General features: G+C 52.5%; 2 protein-coding genes across 2 annotated transcripts; both read right to left on the bottom strand.

The window, feature by feature from the left end:
- Positions 1–260: 260 nt before the first annotated feature.
- Positions 261–5,094, bottom strand: CPLX3 (complexin 3). The gene is made up of 3 exons (XM_081141167.1): positions 4,799–5,094; positions 3,602–3,689; positions 261–1,917 (listed from the first exon to the last, which is right to left on the bottom strand). The coding sequence occupies exons 1-3, from the start codon at positions 4,960–4,962 to the stop codon at positions 1,693–1,695; spliced, it is 477 nt and encodes a 158-aa protein (XP_080997293.1). The 5' UTR covers positions 4,963–5,094; the 3' UTR covers positions 261–1,692.
- A 255-nt stretch (positions 5,095–5,349) lies between these two features.
- On the bottom strand, positions 5,350–16,819 carry LMAN1L (lectin, mannose binding 1 like; the record flags this gene model as incomplete). The annotated part of the gene is given in 17 exon segments (XM_081161513.1): positions 5,350–5,455; positions 5,971–6,111; positions 7,188–7,203; positions 7,206–7,314; positions 7,944–7,954; positions 7,957–8,108; positions 9,934–9,935; positions 9,939–10,036; positions 10,318–10,450; positions 11,011–11,102; positions 11,810–11,831; positions 12,345–12,455; positions 14,050–14,157; positions 14,236–14,316; positions 14,320–14,357; positions 16,642–16,735; positions 16,739–16,819. Coding segments are annotated over 17 exon segments (1,395 nt in total).
- Between the last annotated feature and the right edge of the window lie 752 nt (positions 16,820–17,571).

The following is a 17,571-nucleotide window of genomic DNA, read 5'->3' as shown; positions in this document are numbered from 1 at the left end:
TATTGTGCAGGTTTTATGTGCCTTGCTCTTGTTTTGCAAAAGAGGCCCTAATGGAAACTTTGCCTTGAAACCAAACCCTCAGATGGCCTTCCGCCTGTAAGTCTTCTCCACAAGCCGGTGCCAGGGGCTGGGGGTGGGGTGGGGGTTGACACCTTTTTCCTGCTTAGACCCCTGGCGTGGCCTGCTTGTGGAGCCTCCTGGTTGGTTTGCTGGACACCCCACAGGTAAGCAGGATGAGATTTGGGCTCTTCAGTTTTTTTAAAGAATGAGTTATCATTTATTGATATGGCCTATCATGTGCCAAGTGCTTTATAAATTGTCACCCTTTGAAACATGTATTGTTATTTTTTGATGAGGGGCTCTTCATTTCACAGGGGAGAAAACAGGCTCAGAGAGGGAAAGGGACCTGTTCAAAGTCACACAGGAGTGCCAGGGCTGAAATGCAGTTGCCCTGCCTTCTTTTTGTCATTTCTTCCACTGCTAAGGTGAGGAGGGGGTATAGGCACAACTGCCAGAGACAGCTGTGGTTGAGCTGTGGCCTCTCCTGTGATCTCAGGTAACACCTCAGAGGCCCTGCCCATCCAGCTGGCTGCTACATTCTCCTCAAAGTTCAGAGCCTGCGCCTGGTGCTTGGTCAATGCAGGGGGACCCCTGCCCTTGCCCAGGGCCCTCAGAAGGTAGAGCCTGAACATTATATAGGGGTTGGTGCTCCTATGAAGCTATGGTGGAGAGGTAGAGGATACTACTCCAAGCCAGGATTGGGGGGGGTGTCTGTGAACCCCAAGACTCTTGGAAGTCAGTAAGAAGTGGGAAGATAGGCAGGTCATTTGGAATTTTTATTTTTCACTGAGCTGAGTGAGGAAATCCAGCTTTGGAATCCAGAGAGAGAGAGTTCTACAGGAACAAAACAGAAATAGTCTAGGCCCTGGGCTCAGAGAAGGTCTGGAATCACTTGGGCTACTGTTTGGTGCCAGCTTCATCCTTGGTACTTGTTCCCTCACACAGCATCACTCAGCTCCCAAAAGCCAGAGCCCACAGTAGCAGCTGCTTGATGCTATAACTGCAGCTCCTGCCCTTCCCAGGGAGGGGTGTAGGGTTCACCTCAAAGGGCCAGGGAGGCCAAGCTAAAAAGAATCTTAAAAATCACCCAGTTCATCCTCATTTTATAGATGATGAAATGAGGCCCAGAAAGAGGAGTGGATTTCAAGGAGAATAAATGTGGAGACTCAAACTCAGTCCTCCTGTCTGCTGAGGTTGCCTGCCTAAAGCCCCCTCTAAGCATACCGGAATGTTGGTGTCTAGATGGGTGAGGCACCAGGGGGGCTGGCTTGTATCTGTGTGTGCCAGGATGCATCTGTGGGGTATACCTCTGCACATGCCAAGGTCTGTGTGTCCCTCTATGTGTCTCCAAGTGTGCAGGAATTTGGGGCCTTGGCCAGAGAAAGTCAGTTAGGTCTGTTCCTACAATCTTGGGAGGCTTCCTCAGGCTGAGTAGGGAAGGTGAGTCCTGAAGGGTAGGGGAAGAATGGGGGATTTCCTCCCAGAGGAGAGGAAGAGAGACCAGAAGGCAGGCTGGGGCAGGGGAAACAAAGACAAGGTGGGGTATGGGTCCACGGCAGTTGAGATGTGCTCTTAGCACTCATGTGGGCCCAGCCCTCTGGTCACCCCAGTGAGCAACCCCAGGTGAAGTAGTTACATGATGTGGCACTTCTCAGCTGATTGCTTGAGGTCCCCCAGTGTAGCTTGGGCCTTGTCCTTGAGTGAGCCAAGGTCTAAGCCAGGAAGGCTGGTCAGCTGCCCGAGGACTGAGGCCCTCTCCTCCTCCTCCTCTGTGTCCTCCTCAATCATCTTGGCCAGCTCCTGAGGCAGCTCCACGTCCCCGCCTGCCATCTGGATCTGGCTCTCATCTGTCTCATTCTGAAGAGAAGAGAGTTGGGCTGGGGTTGGAGATCTGTGGGACCCCAAGGTGAGGGTGTAGGGAGGAGGCCTGGACTGGGTTCCAGGCTCCTAGATTCTTGAGCCCCATGTTCCAGTGAGCTCAGCCCCCATCCCCACATCCCAGGGTCAAGCTTTTGACATTTGTATACTTTTATACCACTTTACTTCACTCTGAGATACTGAAAGTAAGATATTAGCATAGTGAGTAAGGACAAAAATAGGAATACCTAAGGGTCAAACTGTTACAGTTAGTTATATATTGACTATTGTTAACTACACTGAAAGACACTACCAGTAATAGAGATGGGCACCATTCATCAAACACCTATTATACGGCTGATATTGAGCTGAGTGCTTTAAATTCTCACAATGACCCTGCGAGGTAAATACTATTTTCTCCATTTTACAAATAAGGAAATTGAGGTTCTGATAATTTAAGTAAGAAACTTTCCCATGGTCATACAACTTGGAAGTGGGATAACTAGATTCAAACCTATGTCACTGATACCAACATTTGTGCTCTATTTGTAAGGCACTTACTGATTGTCATTGTACTTCCCTAACCCTTTGGGGGCCCTGGGGCTTTTCACTTTCTGTGCCTCTTCTACTGCACTCAGAGTTCCTTAACGGAAAGAGTTGTGTCTCTTATATGCTTAATGCAAGCATTTGAGGAATGATTACATTCCTAGCTATGCTTAACTCAGTTACTTCCCAGAAGGGCAGGCTTTCTGGACCTGTTCTCCTTTTGAGAGACTTCTAAAAGACTGGTACCTTGTGGGGAGTCAGAAGCAGCCAGAGGCCCAGGAAATATTTGTTGAATGAGTGGGTGTGATATTCACATATCTGACCTTCCAATTCAGATGGAAGATCAAGGTTGGTATACTATAGCATTGTATTTCTGTTTCTCCTCAGAGTCTATCATAGTTTTGGGCACTAGAAGTAGCTTGTGCCTTGTGCCTCGGTTCTCTCCTTAGGCAGAAAGAGTAGAACACTTATGGCCCATCTGGTGCTGCAGTGCCTAGAGGAGACATCCTCCTGGCTGCTTGGTCAACCAAGGAGTTACTTTGCTCTCTGCAGACATATCTATACTCTGGAAAGCAGCCAGGGGCCTGGAGCAAGCTCAGCTTTCACAAGCTTGAGTGCCATTACTCACTGGCTGTATGATCTTAGCCAAGTCCCTTAATCTGAGTCTCAGTTTCCTTATTTGTAGTTGTGGGTGATTGCTACCTGACAGAATTACTAAGGGGTTAGCTAAGGGTGTGAAGGTTAAGTGCCTGGCACACAGAGGGTGCTGCCTTCTTTCTCCACCCCACCCTCTCTGGGTATTCAGAAGCCCCAAGAAGCCTCACTCCCACGGTAGAATCTATTGCCTTCCAACTCTTCATCTGCCTGAGTCTGACTTCTATTGGGGGAGTGTAGGTTGGACAGAAGGGGCCTGGACTGGCTCCAGAAACACAAACTTATCAGTCTCTGGAGGACTGGGCTACCCCTTCCTTGCCAAGCCCCAGACCTATGCATGCTCCAGTTAATAGTGAAGGAGTGAAAGAAGCTCTCCATGAGTCTTAGGAGCTGAGAGTCATGAGTTCCGAAGTGGGGCAAAGGAGTCCAGAGCCTGGGGCTCAGGGGCCTGGATGTGCGTCAAAGCCCCCTCTCCTAAGCTTACCTTGGGCAGCCGGTATTTGTCTCGGAAGTGGCTCCGCAGCGTGGCCCGCTCTGCCTTCCTCTGTGTGAACTGTGTGTCCCGTTCCATCCTACAGGGGTACCGAGGCTGGAGTCATTGCCAGCACTAAAGAGATGGGCACCTGTGGACCTATGTGTCAGGGAGGTGCTTGGACTTGGCAGCTGTCTATTGTTCTTTACTGCCTGTCCCTCCATCACAGAGCCCTTTCTAGTCTCCACACCTGCCTCTGGACAGAGCTATTGGGGTGGGTGTCACTCTGGTTCCCTAATATATGTCTTTCTCGGCCTCCAGCTTGGTCTGTCTTTCCCCTCCCTGACAGGTTGTTTGGAGTGAGGGGAAAGTATTCATAACAGACTTGAGTTCTCGTCTGGCTCCATTACCACTTTTGGTATGTGTATATCTTTGGGTAAGTCACTTACCTTCCTCCTTCGTAGAATGGGGATAAGATTTTGCAACTCACAAAACTGTTATCAGGATTAAGTGAAATAATTATAGCTAACATTTAATGATTTACCATGTGCTAAGCAGTTTACATTAAGTAATTTAATCTTCATAAATATATAAGGCATGTTTTATAATTACCATCCCCATTTCAGAGAAGAGGAAACCAAGGCAGTAAATTGCCTAAAATCACCCAGCTAAAAAGAATCAAAGCCAGGATCTGACCCAAGCAGCTCTGGAGTCCAGCCCCTAACTCCCCTTCAGGTGTCTCTCTGTTCCAGCGTTGTCTGCATACCAGTGGACTCAGTATCTATGAATGCCCCCATTTCAGGATCTGTCTCCCTGACTCTGAACTCCCCTCAGCTGCACTGCTTTTCTCAGAGCCTCAGGCTCAGAGGAGCTCCATTTGGAAGACGCAGACTTTGGGACCAGATCGGATTAAAGGATTACTTGTTTCGTCAGAAATGTACGTGCCCCACTGATCCCAGACTCCTATCGCCCCTGCTCCCACCACTTCCTATGGGCCAAATGCGAAGCAGGGGCAGGGTCCTGGGTTTGAAATGTTGTGGCTGGGGGTGGCAGAGGGCAGCCTGTATACAGGTGCACATCCCAGCCTCTTACCAGTCAAGAAAAGTAGGGGAGGGGCTTGGGGTCAGAGACTGCCCTAGGGGTGGGCCGGGCGGCTGGAGGGTGGAGTGTAGGAGAGGGTCGTCGGGACCGGGAAGGGACCCCACTCACTTCTCTTCCACCAGTTGCTTCCGATACTCCTCATACTCCTCTCGGCTCATGCCCTGCGTTTCGGCCGCCGATTTGTCCCCGTCCCCCTTGTCTTCACCGCCACCCAGGCTCCCTGTGAGGTTCTTCAGCTGGCCGCCCACCATAGTCTTCACCATGAACGTCATGGTCTTCGCCGGCCCGGGCACTGGGCGCCAGCACCACGCGCCGGGCAGGGCACGTCCGAGCCCCTTCAGCACTAGGTCTGGCGGACAGCTCCCGCCGCGGGCCGCGCGCAGCCCGCTCTCCGCCGCCGTCCCCGCCCCATCTCACAAACCTCTCCCCCGGCGGGGGGCGGGGGGCGGGAGGCGGGGGGCGGGAGGCGGGGGGCGGGAGGGGGGCGTGCACGGGGCTGAGGAGGCCGGGCCACGTGCCCGCTCTGTACTCCCGCCTCTCCCACGTGCGCCTTCAACGCCAAGCTCTGCCAGGCACTGCTAACGAATTAGGGCCCTCTGGGGTGGGGTCCTCCCAAGGGAAATGGGATATGCTGATTCATGCCCCCGGAACCCTGCTCCCTACTCTTCCCAGAGAGAAGCAGGGAGGGGCAAAAATCCAGCCCTGGGCCCTACCTCATACTTCTCCCCAACTTGCTGCCCCAGCAGCTGCTTGAAGAGCTTCACACTGGGAAAGAGAGGGAGACCAGAGAGCCCAATTATGGCTCCATGGGTTGCCTCACAAAGTTCTCCATCAAGCACCTGCACCCTCTGACCCCTAGAGCTGAAGGGAGTTGGGAGAGAGAGAATTGTTCATGGTGATGCTGGCTGGGTTGATCCAGAAAGGGGACCTGGAGACACCTTTTCCTTGTTCTGGTGAATTTGGAGACAGAATTATACACAGTTGTGACTCCCTCTCCCTCCATAGTCCAGGTCTCAAGGTCGGTGGGGTATCCAGTCTTTTGGTGGTCAGGCCAGCCCTTGGCCTCCTGGCCTGCTTGAAGCCCACTCCTAGCTACCTCTCTAGAGAAGGTAGAAAAGCCTTCAGAGAGATAAAGGCAGACCTGGAAGGTAAATGAGTGTATCAAAGCTTGGAGAGAAGAAAATCACTTCTAATAAGGTTGGAGCGCCCCAAAAGCTGAGATATGTGTAGGAACTTGGCATCCAGAGGGAAGATACTGACCTAGAACACCCCCTAGAAACCATCCACTCCCAGTGAAGAGAAATAGACACTCCTTCAGGGCTTTGAGGTAGGTCACGCATGCATGCATGCTGGGGGAGAGGGGCTGCCCCCTCAGAGCTCCCAGAGCCATAAGGATGCATGGTGCAGGACTCAGGGGAAGGCTACAGACAGTCCTAAAGGCTCTTGTCCAGCTCCTGCCTGCTGCCAGGGAGAGGAGAAGGTTACTTGGGCCTCTCCCTTCTGGGCTTTTAAGAGCAGGCTCCTTACACTTATTGCACTTATTACGCTTACTGCACCACAGCCTCCCCTGATCTGGGCCTTTCTATGGCTCCTTTGGCCTGCCCTCTCAGAACCACACCGTCCCCTTGGCATTCAAGGTCTGTCCACGTGGATCCCGCCTTGTAGCCACCATTGCACTACTACGTAAAACATAAACCTGTCATCATTCCACCTCGTACCTTTGCTCTTCTCCTCACCTGGAAGTTGTTCTGTCTGCAACTCTGCTGTTAAAACAGCACGCTTCACTGCTCCTCCAGGACCACCCTCACCTACACTTATTATTCTTGTCTTGAAATTCCACCAACAAAAACTGTCAATCCCATTTCTGAGTCCTTTAGCACACCCTACTTCTCTAAGTGTTCCGCTCATTCAACAAACACCCACTAAGCAGAAACAGTGACCTACCCCCAGCCTTTGTGATTCTTTTTGCCCATTTTCACAAATTGGTGCCACCTTTTGCTCTGACAGTACTGAACTTGCCACTTTTTCTCCAAATATTGTGTTTCTTTCATGCTTCCATGCCTTTTCTCATGCTGTTTCCTCTGTATTGATAATTTTACTTATCAGGTTGGAAACTAGTTGCCTTGATGATCCATATCAAATATCCCTTCTAGGCCGATTCCTTGATCTCCCCAAGCTGAGTCAAATGTTTTTTCTTGTACTGTTATAGCCCCTGAGCTTTCTGTCATCACAGCACTGACCACATAGGATGTGACTATCAGGTTCTTGTTAATTTCTCACCCTCAGAGAGTGATCATTGTGAGGGCAGGATTTAGATGGGATCAGTGGCTGAACAAGTGATTAGTAGCGCCTATTGAAAAAATGGGCACTGTTCATTGCCAGCTGGTAGACCAGGCATGGGGAGCTGGGTTGTAATGTTCCCTCTCTCAAATCAAATGACTATGCCCCAGGACCAAGCTAGGTAGGTGTAGAATGGTGTGTCTATAGGAAGGCCCACCTGAAGTGCATGTAGAAAAGAAACCTATAGTTTGAATGAGGAGGAAGAATAGGAAGACGCTGGGCTGCAGGCATGAGGTGGGCCCTGGGGGCAGGCCAGGTGGGCAGGGGTCCTTGTCTGCTGCTTTCTGACATTGTGGGCTCTAATTCTCTCTCTTAGGCTTGGGGTGCTATGGTTTTCATCCAGGGCAACAAGAGGAGGATCCTGAAACCTATGGGAGAACTTGGAAATGGGGAAGAATGAAAAGCTGCCCCCTCCTCCCCAGCTTCCATGTCCCCATCTGTGGGAACAGCTGGGAAGGCCTGGGGCCTGGGATCATCAGGGGACCAAAGGTTCTTGAGATGAGAGAGAGAGAAATAGAGAGCAAAAGATATGGTGATGGTAAAGGCAAGGGAAAGAGCAAGATGGGGCAGGGGTCTGGGGAAGAGCAGGATGCTCTGAATGATCTTGGGCACAGCCCACTCCCATTTCTCTTCTAGTCATTGAGAGACTTGGATGAAGTGGTCTCCAGGGCCTTGCTGGCACTGAGAGTTGGTGGGACTCTCCAGAGAGCAGACAGGGCAGAGAGAAGATGAGATGTGTCCCTGTGTGCACATTTGTGTGCACACAGAGATACAGACACAGGTTTGCCTTCCAAAGGTCCAAGGAGGGGAGGGCTAAGACAAGAGGGCCTGGGGCTGTAGAAGTATTAGAAGAAGGGGCTGAGCCCACATCTCAGGGATGGAACCCCCATGGAGCCCCTTCCTTTCCCCTTACCACTGGGCCCATAGGTCCTTCTGCAGGAGGCCCAGGATCTGGGCCAGCTCTAAGAAATGATGCTTGATGCCCACAGGCAGGTAGAAGACCTGGGCGCTTGAAGCCATGTGAGTCTCTGCATCCCGGTCAGGAGTGGAACCCAAGGGAGAGGACTTATTACTCATTCTGGTCTCAACCAAACTGCCTAACCATTTCTCATAATTCCCAGAGGCAGCACATGGGTGGGGAACAAGCACCATCTATAGGCCCCCTTCTTGGGGGCTGTTCTTACCCCAAACTTCCTTTCTGGATCCTGAGATAGCTTTAGCTCAGTGGAGGATCTCCCTAAAGCTATCTGTCTCAACCCCAGGCTCTCTAGCCCCCAGGAGATTTCGCTCTTCTTCCTTGTCCCATCTTCTCACTCCCAGTCTAGATGAGGGGACAGGGATTGGGCTGCAGCCATAGCATCCAGCCTGAAACCTCCTTCCTCCTTGGCATCAAGGTGACCCCCTGTCACTAGGGCTCTATGGGTAGCTCCAGAGACCTGTCCTAGAGTGGGATGCTGGGAGATTAGAGGGGGCAAAAGGAAGTCAGGGACCTCCTACCACCACTTGGCTTGATCTTGGTTGTGCTTCCTCCAAGAACCCCACCAAAATGTCCCCTCCTTCCAGGGGCTCAGATTTACTATCCCCCCCTGGGGAGGGAATGTCGGGTGGGAAGGTGGTGGAGAGCAGCTTCTCTTCCCTCCACCCTCATGACTCCTCTTATTCCTGTGCCCTTACCTCATCTCTTACAGGTCCTAGAGCAGAATCCACTGTCCACAGAACATGGTGCTGACTTTGGCAGAGTCCTGCAAGAAAGCAAGCCTCTTCTCTAGGGCCCAGAGCACAGCCCCTCTGTTCTCAGAGTCCACCTTCCTTAGGGCACTGCAGCCCTCTTCCTTCTAGAGGCCTCACCAGATTACTTAGCCTTCCTTATTATGTACACATTGAGTTTATCTGACCCCTGTCCATCTTGGATTCTGGATTCCCCCTCCTCTCAAACCCCTCTCCCTGAGGGTGGTCCCTCTCTTCCTTCAGACAGTAGCCACTTCTGGGATTTCTCAGGTGCCCCCTCCCCCCCACTTTCCAGAAATGGTTCTACCCCTGAAGGAGACAGAGGCCGAGTTTAGTCCTCTCCTCCCCACTTCCCCTGGAGCACAGTCCAAGCTGTGGCCAGTGCCAGTCAACTCCCAGTGCTTGAGCCCCTGTCTTGCTGAGTGACCTAGAGAGATGGCCTCTCTGGGGTGAATAGAATCTGTCAGGAAGGATCCTGGACCTGGAAGTGGGATTAGAGAGGCCTAGCCTTGGAGTGTGGTGCCACTCCAGTAGCCCAGCCTCAGCTGCTCTGACCTGAGGACACAAGATTCAAACCTCAAGCTACCAGAGCCCAGTAAAACTCACAGGAGTCGCTGGACTCTTCTGCCCAGAATCTAACATCTTGGCTGGTTCAACTCTCAGGCTTCAGGCTGGGCATGCCATGGGACATGACTCCCGGGGGAGGAGCCAGGATGGCAGTGGAGGAGATGAAACGAGGACTCTGGTGCATCTGAGCATTGAGCTGTATATGAATCAAGTCACATGTGGAACTACATGGAAATTAGAACCCAGTCTATTTTTGTCACTTGTCTACAGACCTACATCCCAATACCTGGCATCTCCTCTCTCCAGTCCCAGCTGTGTGGCCCCTTGGGCATTTGCTTGTGCAGAGCTACCCTCCTGCACAATCCCCTGCCTGGCAGGTCTATCCCATCCTATGGCCTATAGCATTTCACCCTTGCTCTTCTTTCCCTCCAGACATTGGCAGACAGTAGTTCCCAAGTATAGTGCCTGTTCTTCTTTCGGGACACAGGGAGCCTACTGATGCCATGGGGTCCAGTGCCTAGGGAGCTCAGCTTCTGCATGGATGTTCCAAGGGCCACTCACCCAGGCTCCCTTAGGCCTGGCCTGACTTAGGCACCCCAGCTTCTAGCTGCTACTTCCATTGTCTCTTAGCCTGGGCCAAGTGCTCAGAGAGACCCTGCAGGATCTGCTTGTGTCTGTTCAATGTTTCCTCCAAGTCAAAGATTCTTTCCCCTGGGGATTGGTACAGAGTTGGGACAGCCAGCCAGCTGGGGTGGTGCAACAGATCCTATCTATTGGGGGCTTCTTGGAGGGACGGCAGAAAGGCATGGCTTCTGCCTCTAGGACTCTCCCCTGGAAAGATGTGTCTGGGTGGGGACAGGAGAGAGCACCTAGGCCCCAGGGACTGCTTAGATATAGCCTCCATTGGTTAATGAACTCCTGAATGAAGGGAAGAGGCTCCTATAATACTCAAATGGGCCCCTTCCCCACTTGCCTGCTCCCTGAGCTCCTACCCTCTTCCTGGTCTTTGGAGCTCAGCTTTGGAATCATGTCTTCCCTGGTGCCCAGGGCCAGCCTTGCCTGTAGCCCTTCTAGCTGCCTTGCCTGGTGGAGCTGCTCCATCTCCAGGAAAGGCTGCAGTGGAGCCTGGAGGAGGAAGACAAAAACTTGGGCCTGAAACCTATGGGAGACCTGGGGATGAGGGGAGACTTCCCACAGGACTTCCCACAAACCCAGTTCTCCTCCCTGACCATACGTTCAACTCGGCCAGGGAAGAGCCCTGGTTCTCCCTCAGCTCAGCCCCTAGGCCCTGTAGTTTCTGGGTGTCTGAGCCTTACAGCTCTCTCAGGTCTTAGGCCTTTGTCTACGCCACTCCTCCGCTCAGTTAACTGCTCCTTCAAGCTCTTCTCTTTTAGGCAGTTTTTCCTGCTACCCTGGCTGGTTAGAACCCCTTCTCTGTGCTCCCACAGCCTTCAGCCAGCCTGGGTGGTCCTTGAGGATAAGGCCTGACTCTGGGTCACCTCTGTCCTCAGCGCTGCCCAGCACAAGGCCTGGCCTGGGTAAAGCTCACAGAGCAGGTGGAAGTAACAGTTGGAATGGCAGGTCTGATGGCACCATGAAATGAGCTGAAGCATCTGGGAAGGGAAGATCCCTGAGCTGCCTCTCCCCCAGCCCTCTCCACAAGGTGGGCCCATGGGTGACATCACCTCTGGACCTGGCTCACTCAGACCGAAGGTCGGAAAAGACAAGACATTATGGTCATCGGGAAAGTGGGATAGAGAAGGGAAGGGAAGAACTCCTGCCCCTAGAAGCTCACTCACTCAGTCCTCACCCCCCAGGCTCTACTATATTTCAGGCAGGCAAAAGATCTGTGACCTTAGGCAGCTCTGACCCTTGTCTTGCTTTGTCCATAAGAAAGGTATGAAGGTCACATAAACACATGGGTGGGCTGTGATGGTTGACCTCCTCCACTAGCCAGAAGTGGGCCCCCAGTAAGAAAATTGGACAATCCTGGGCTAGAGCCATGGATGCAGACTGAGCGACACCCTAAGGCCCCCAGGGTGCTACTGACAAAAGTGACCACACAGTGGCTACCTTCTCAACATGGCTCTGACCATGTCACTCTCCTCAGAAACCTTCCATGGCTCCCCAATGCCCAGAGTCTAAAGACTGAAGTCTTGGCATTCACAAACTCCCACTGTACTGTGCATCCCTCTATGGACTCTCCATTACAGCCTTTGTTCCATTTCCCCTAAACATCCCTCATGACTGTCCTTATCCCACTTGCCCCACAGCTCCCAGCCAGGGGCAATTATGGGGCCAACACTGGAATAAAAGTTTTTATTTTTTATCCTATTTATCCTGTTTTGTCCTATTTGAGACTTTCAACAACTCTGCAAGGCAGACAGGAGAGGACTCGTAACTTGCCCAGGTCACATGTTGAGGAAGTAGCTGGCAATACACCCAGTGTTCCTTAGAAGGAAGGCACCTTTCCTCTGCTCTTACCTGTCAGGCAGGATTCTGGTGACTGCTGAGACCCCAGGGAAACTTCCAGGAGCCAAAAGCAGGTTCAAGGACAGCTGAGGGGCACGGAGGGAGTAAGCAGCTTACAGATGGGGCCCTCTCCTCTTGCTTGCCCCAAGCAGGGGAAATTATCCCCAACTATGAGTCTATGAGTCTCTGGCTCCCCTGGCCCTACAGGGCTGCAGGCAGCCACAGGACTTGGTGTCAGAATAGCATGGAGGGGTTTGCACACCTGGTCTCATGTTAGCCTCACAGGTATGTGCTTAGGGCCAGTTAGGGTTCTGTGTAGGGAGGAGGATCCTTTGTATGTGCTGCCCATGTGTTCCAGGGACCCTGTGTGGGGTCATAGGCATGCATCTGTTGAGGTCATGGACAACAGGTCACACAGCATCTTTGTAGCTATGAGCCCTGTAATCTGCACACTCTGCTTGTTCGTAGAACCTGCAAAAGCAAAAGAGGCCATGCATGTGTAGGACCTGTTCATGGGCAAATTCTGCTCCTAGTTGGTGAGCTGTGCTCTGAAAGGGTATGGCCAGTTCCGGAAGTCATGGTAGCAAGAGCCCAGCAGCTGGCTGGCTCCCTCTCTGTGGGGACTTGGAGTCCAGGAGGGCCACACAGGACCCAAGGCCTGGACAGTGGGGGTGGTCGCAGAGGCCATTCTTCTCAGGCCTGCCCTGCCACATCCCCCAAACTGGATGATCTGCTGGGGCATGTTCCTCTTGTCTAGCTTGAGTCTCCCTTGCCATAGGCTGCTCCCTTAGCTGGAGAGAGAGGCGGGAAAGCAAGTCCTGTCTGGCAGAGTACAGGGACTTGGAGTTTACAGAAGAGGCCAAGGGTCTTTCTGTGATTCTTCCTCAGGGGGACAGAGGCTGGACTCAAAGTGGGGTTTTGTACTCAATCCCCAGGCCCACCACCTCCTCCCACTGTCCCTCCCTCTTTCCCCTTTCCTTAAACTCCAAGTCCCCTTGTGCCTCTATGCAGGGCCTCTCTTTCCTGTCCCTCTGCAAAGCTTGGACTGTAGTAGGACAGACTCAGGACAGACAACACAAGATGTATCCTAGTGGACAAGGACAATACAACCAGCCCACCTGTCCCGCAGGGCTGTGCAGCAGATTCTGGGGAGTTAGAAGGGTGTTGAGCCTGAGTGGTCCTGAGTTTCTCTGGGCACACAGACCATGGGCACTGCTCATAGCAGAGAACCTGTCATTGCAACCTTCAGACCAGAGGAAGGTGGCACAGAGCAGGGAGAAGCCAGCTCCGAGCAGCCACCTGCATGTTCCTCCTAGCTGTGACCTTGGGCAAGTTACCTCACCTTTCCAAACTCCCACATCCCCATCTTTAAAATGAGGATAATAATTGAAACTACCTCATTACATTGTTACGAGGGTTATCTAAGACAGTGAATGTGAAGTGCTTGGTGCTGTGCCTGACACACAGTAAGCTCTGCTCCATAAATGTCAGCAGTTATTCTAATAGTTATGAGCTAAGGGATGTTTGCTGAGAGACACTGATGAAGCCGCCCAGCTACCGAGGAGACAGTGGGCTGGGGAGTGAGGGAGAGCCACATCTTCTGGAGAAAGGGAAGGATGCTGACAGGCAGCTGGCACAGGGGGAAAGGCGTGGACCCTCCACAGACAAGTCTGGACTCAAATCTCAGGTCAGTACACAGCTGTGTAACCTCGGGCAAGTTACTTCACCTCTTAGCCTCAATATCTTCACCTGTAATTGGGGACTAACAATCCCACTTCTCAAGAATGCTGGGCATCAGATGAGATGATGCGAGAGAAAACACTCAACACAGGCCTCACCAGCATCTTTTCACGACCCCCACAGATCTGGAGCTGTTGGGTTGAATGAACAGAGGACTTCCTGAGGCAGTTCCCAGGAAGGGCAAGCAAACTCTGCTCCTGGGCCCAGGGAGGCACTATCTCTGAGCTATCAGCTCAGATGAGCAAGGAAGGCCCAGCCCTAGGAGGGGTAGGCTCCTTGTCAAAGGCTGGGACAGAGGCACACATGGGCAGTGTGGATACAGCCCAAGAATGGGGGTAGGAGTCAGTCCAGACAGGCCCTTACTGAAGCCACTTGTAGAGAATGTGCTCTTCTCTGGCCAGCACATGGATTACAAGGCTGTTCTACATGGGATGTGACAAGCAGCCTGAGCTGTGGGCACAAGGAGGAGGGTGTGGGTGTGGGCAGAGGGCAGGCAGGAGATCACTACTCACCTGGGTATCCTGGGCTGAGGGGTCGAAGAGGATCCCAATGCCATCCCTCAAGGCAGGCTTCTCCAAACAGAGCTGACTACGCCCCTGCTCTTGGGTGTGCCACAGAACCTATGGGTCCCCAGCTGCTCAACGCCTCTGTGGGCTACTGGAACCCGGGACTCACAACCACCTCCCTGACCCACTCACCATGACCTGGACTCCCTGGTGCCCTGGCCTGGTCACCCAGCCAGAGAAGAGGACAGGGGCCCTGCTCCACACTGCACCGCTTCAGTTCCACATGGATGGGACCAGTTGCACTTCCTTCAGGCCTGGATGGTGTCTGTGGACCAGGGCAACTCAGGGCCTGGGTCTCACCTTTCCTTCCTCCCCATTATTCTCTCTCATTGGCCTGGCTGGGATCTAGGACAAGAAGCATCAAGGCCTGCCATTAAATACCAGGCTGGCTGGTAAGACCGAGGAATCCACTGACGGTGAGCATTGGAACCTGGCATGGGGGAGGGCAACAAATGCCAGACCCACGCAGGGCTCTTTGCCTGCATTCTCACTGGAGCCTCACCATGAGTCTGTGCAGTCTCTTTTTATCAGACCCCCATTTTACAGATGAGAAAACTGAGGCTCAGAAAAGTTAAGTAATTAAGTGGATTGGAACTCAGCTTCATCTAACTCCAAAATACAAGCTTCTTCCACCAGGAGAGAGCTTTGTGTACAACCCTTTCTGTTTCTCAGATGAGGAGACTGAGGCCCTATGAGGGAAAAGGACCTGCCTGAGACCATAGAACACAGGAGAGCACTTTGAGAGAATTAACCACGTGGAGGACTCCAGTGTGCCCAAATGAGGCTGGGGGCGCTTCCTGGTGGGGGAGTTTAAGGGAGAGCAACAGAAGGTAAGGAAAACATGAAAGCAAAGGTGGAATTAGCTTGAAGGACTGAGAAGAGAGGGTGAAGGATGGAGTGAGTGTGTGTGAGAATTATCATTGGTGGAGGTGAGGGGGATGAAGGAGACCTATTTTATAGGACAGAGAAAAGTTAAGAGAAACTGAGGCAGGATTGGCAGGAACCAGGGGAAGGGAAATCAGAGACCCCACCCTAGTTGGCTCCCCACCCAAGCTGGCTCCTCACCCCTCCATCCTGCCAGACTGGAACCTGGCCTCGGGCTCAGTCCCTGCCAAGTCTTTCCAGAGACTGCTATTCCAGCCTGTTTGCTTGACAAAGGCCAGGGCTGGGAGTAGGAAGGCCCAGAGGCTGCAAAGCTAGAAGTCCTGGGGGTCCTTGGAAGCCACCAACTGCCTCTGAAGTGACTTTCAGGAGGCAAGGATTGCCTACTGTCTACTACACTTATGCCTTGAGCCTTATGTGGATAGTTCATGGAACTGTGAGCTCCTTGAGCCTGATGCAACCCTTTGTCTCGGAGCTGGGCACAGAGGGACATGGAGGTGGGAGTCCAATAAAAGGATCAATGAATAAGTGAATTGACAATGAGCATACACTGGGTGATTTTCTCCCCCACATGGTCTGTGACACCCCCCAGACTTGGCAAAGCCCACAGCAGTGAGTGTGGTACAGTCCCTGTCATCCTGGCCCTGAGGCAGAGCCTGGCTTGGTGCTGTGAGAAACAGTCCATCCTTTGTTTACTTCCTTGTGCCTCTGTGAGCAGGATTGGGCCAAGACCCTGATATAGGGCCTGGCATCTTAAAGGGATATTTGTTCTGGTCTCAGTTAGAAATAGTGCTTTTTTCAGAACTTACATCTCATAGACACAGAAATACACAATGGATCTGCTTCTCTTTGCTTTGCCTGCTAGGAAGCTCTGAACCAGATCCATGGCCCAACTCTGAAGGGTGCACAGACCTTGGCATGACCTGGGCAAACCTGTTTTGGCCATATTCCTGGACTCATTTTATGCCTCAGCCCCAACCTTAAGCCTCATTCTTCTTGCTCACTCCTAATTTAAGCTCCTTCCTATTGCATAGCTCCTTGTAACTCCTCAATAATCTTTTTGAACAAGATTAGGTAGAAGACAGACTCTTTGTAGGTCTGGGTTTGGAAGGCCCTGAACACAGACCTGTGGGCTAAGATGGTCTCATGCCTGCTTCCACCCAGTGCAGGTCAAAGCTGCTGTCTCTGGCAAAACAGCCGGCCATGAAGTGCCCCCTCCAGGCAGCCCCCCGGGTCTCACGGACAGCCATAGGCCCAACAGTGTGGAGCTAGGAGAGTAGAGGTTTGTGCTGGACCAAAATGCCTTGTGTCTCTGTGTCTGGAACTCAGCATGTGAGCATGTGTGTGTGTTCATGGGTCTTAGAGGGAGGGGTGGGGGCGTGGGAGGGTACTCCAAGGAGAGCCAGAAGAAGTAGAAAAGAGAAACCCTAGGGCAGAGAAGGAAAGAGGCAGATAGGAAAAACTGAGGTTGGTGGATAGGGGTGTGATGTGGTGGGTGGAACAGGAGGCAAGCCTGGGAGGGGTCTTGAGGCCCTGGCACTGCCTGCCCCAAGCCTGGGCCCATCTTGGGCAGACACTGGTACTGGCAGACCCACTTCTCACCAAGTCACAGCCACCCCAAGTGGTCAGCTGTACCAGCACTCTGAGGAACCCCACTCCACCCCTTACCTCCATGATGCCTCCAGAATGGTATCCCAGACCCAGGTAATGCTAGCCTTGGTCCTTTGAAGCTGAGCTTGTACTCAAACTTTCAATGAGGAGGATGGCCCCCCACAGCCCCCAGGAGCAGGAGGAGGAGGAGAAGGCAGAGCAAGGGATCAGGGCTACTGCCCATAGGTATTGTAGAAAGATTTAGTGTCTGGGCTCCGGGTGGACCTCTGCTTGGGAGGTCAGGTGGTAAGGAGCTGAGTACTGACTTTTGGCACTGCACTCTTCCTCCCTCCCCACACAGACATCCCTTTCCTTCTGGGCTTGACCTCAGGCCCTGTTCTGCCCTCACTTGGCCAACCTGAGCTCTGCCTCTGCCATCTTTCTACCTTCCCTCAGCTCGAGGGACCTCAGGGATCATAGGGACAAGCCCACCCTTCAGTAGCCCTGTCTCTCCTCTTGGCTCTGGAAGGGCCTCCACCTGCTGCCTGCTGCCTCTGTCCTGCAGGTGGATGTCCTGACTGTGTGTCTAGCATCCACCCCATCCTTCCTTGTCCTGCTCTCTTCACTGTCATGCTCAGCTCTCTACCAGGGTCCCAAAGGCTCATGCCTCTAAGCAGCCTAATTTCCTCAACAAATAAACTACATGCAAAATAGAAAGTCAGAACAGCCCGGCTGGTGTGGCTCAGCGGTTGAGCATCGACCTATGATCCAGGAGATTGAGAATCGATTCCCTGTCAGAGCACATGCTCTGGGTGTGGGCTCAATCCCCAGTAAGGGGCGTGCAGGAGGCAGCCAATCAATGACTCATCATTGATGTTTCTCTCTCTCTCTCTGCCTCTCCCTTCCTCTCTCTGAAATAATAAAGATATATTTAAAAAAAGAGAGACAAACAAATTCAGTGTGTGAACCTTGTTTGAAGCCTAATTTTAACCAACC

Source organism: Miniopterus schreibersii (genome assembly GCF_964146895.1).
Source record: "Miniopterus schreibersii genome assembly, chromosome: 1".
Lineage (NCBI taxonomy): Eukaryota > Metazoa > Chordata > Mammalia > Chiroptera > Miniopteridae > Miniopterus > Miniopterus schreibersii.
The sequence above is the reverse complement of the archived record's forward strand: the minus strand, read 5'-3'. Positions and strand labels throughout refer to the sequence as shown.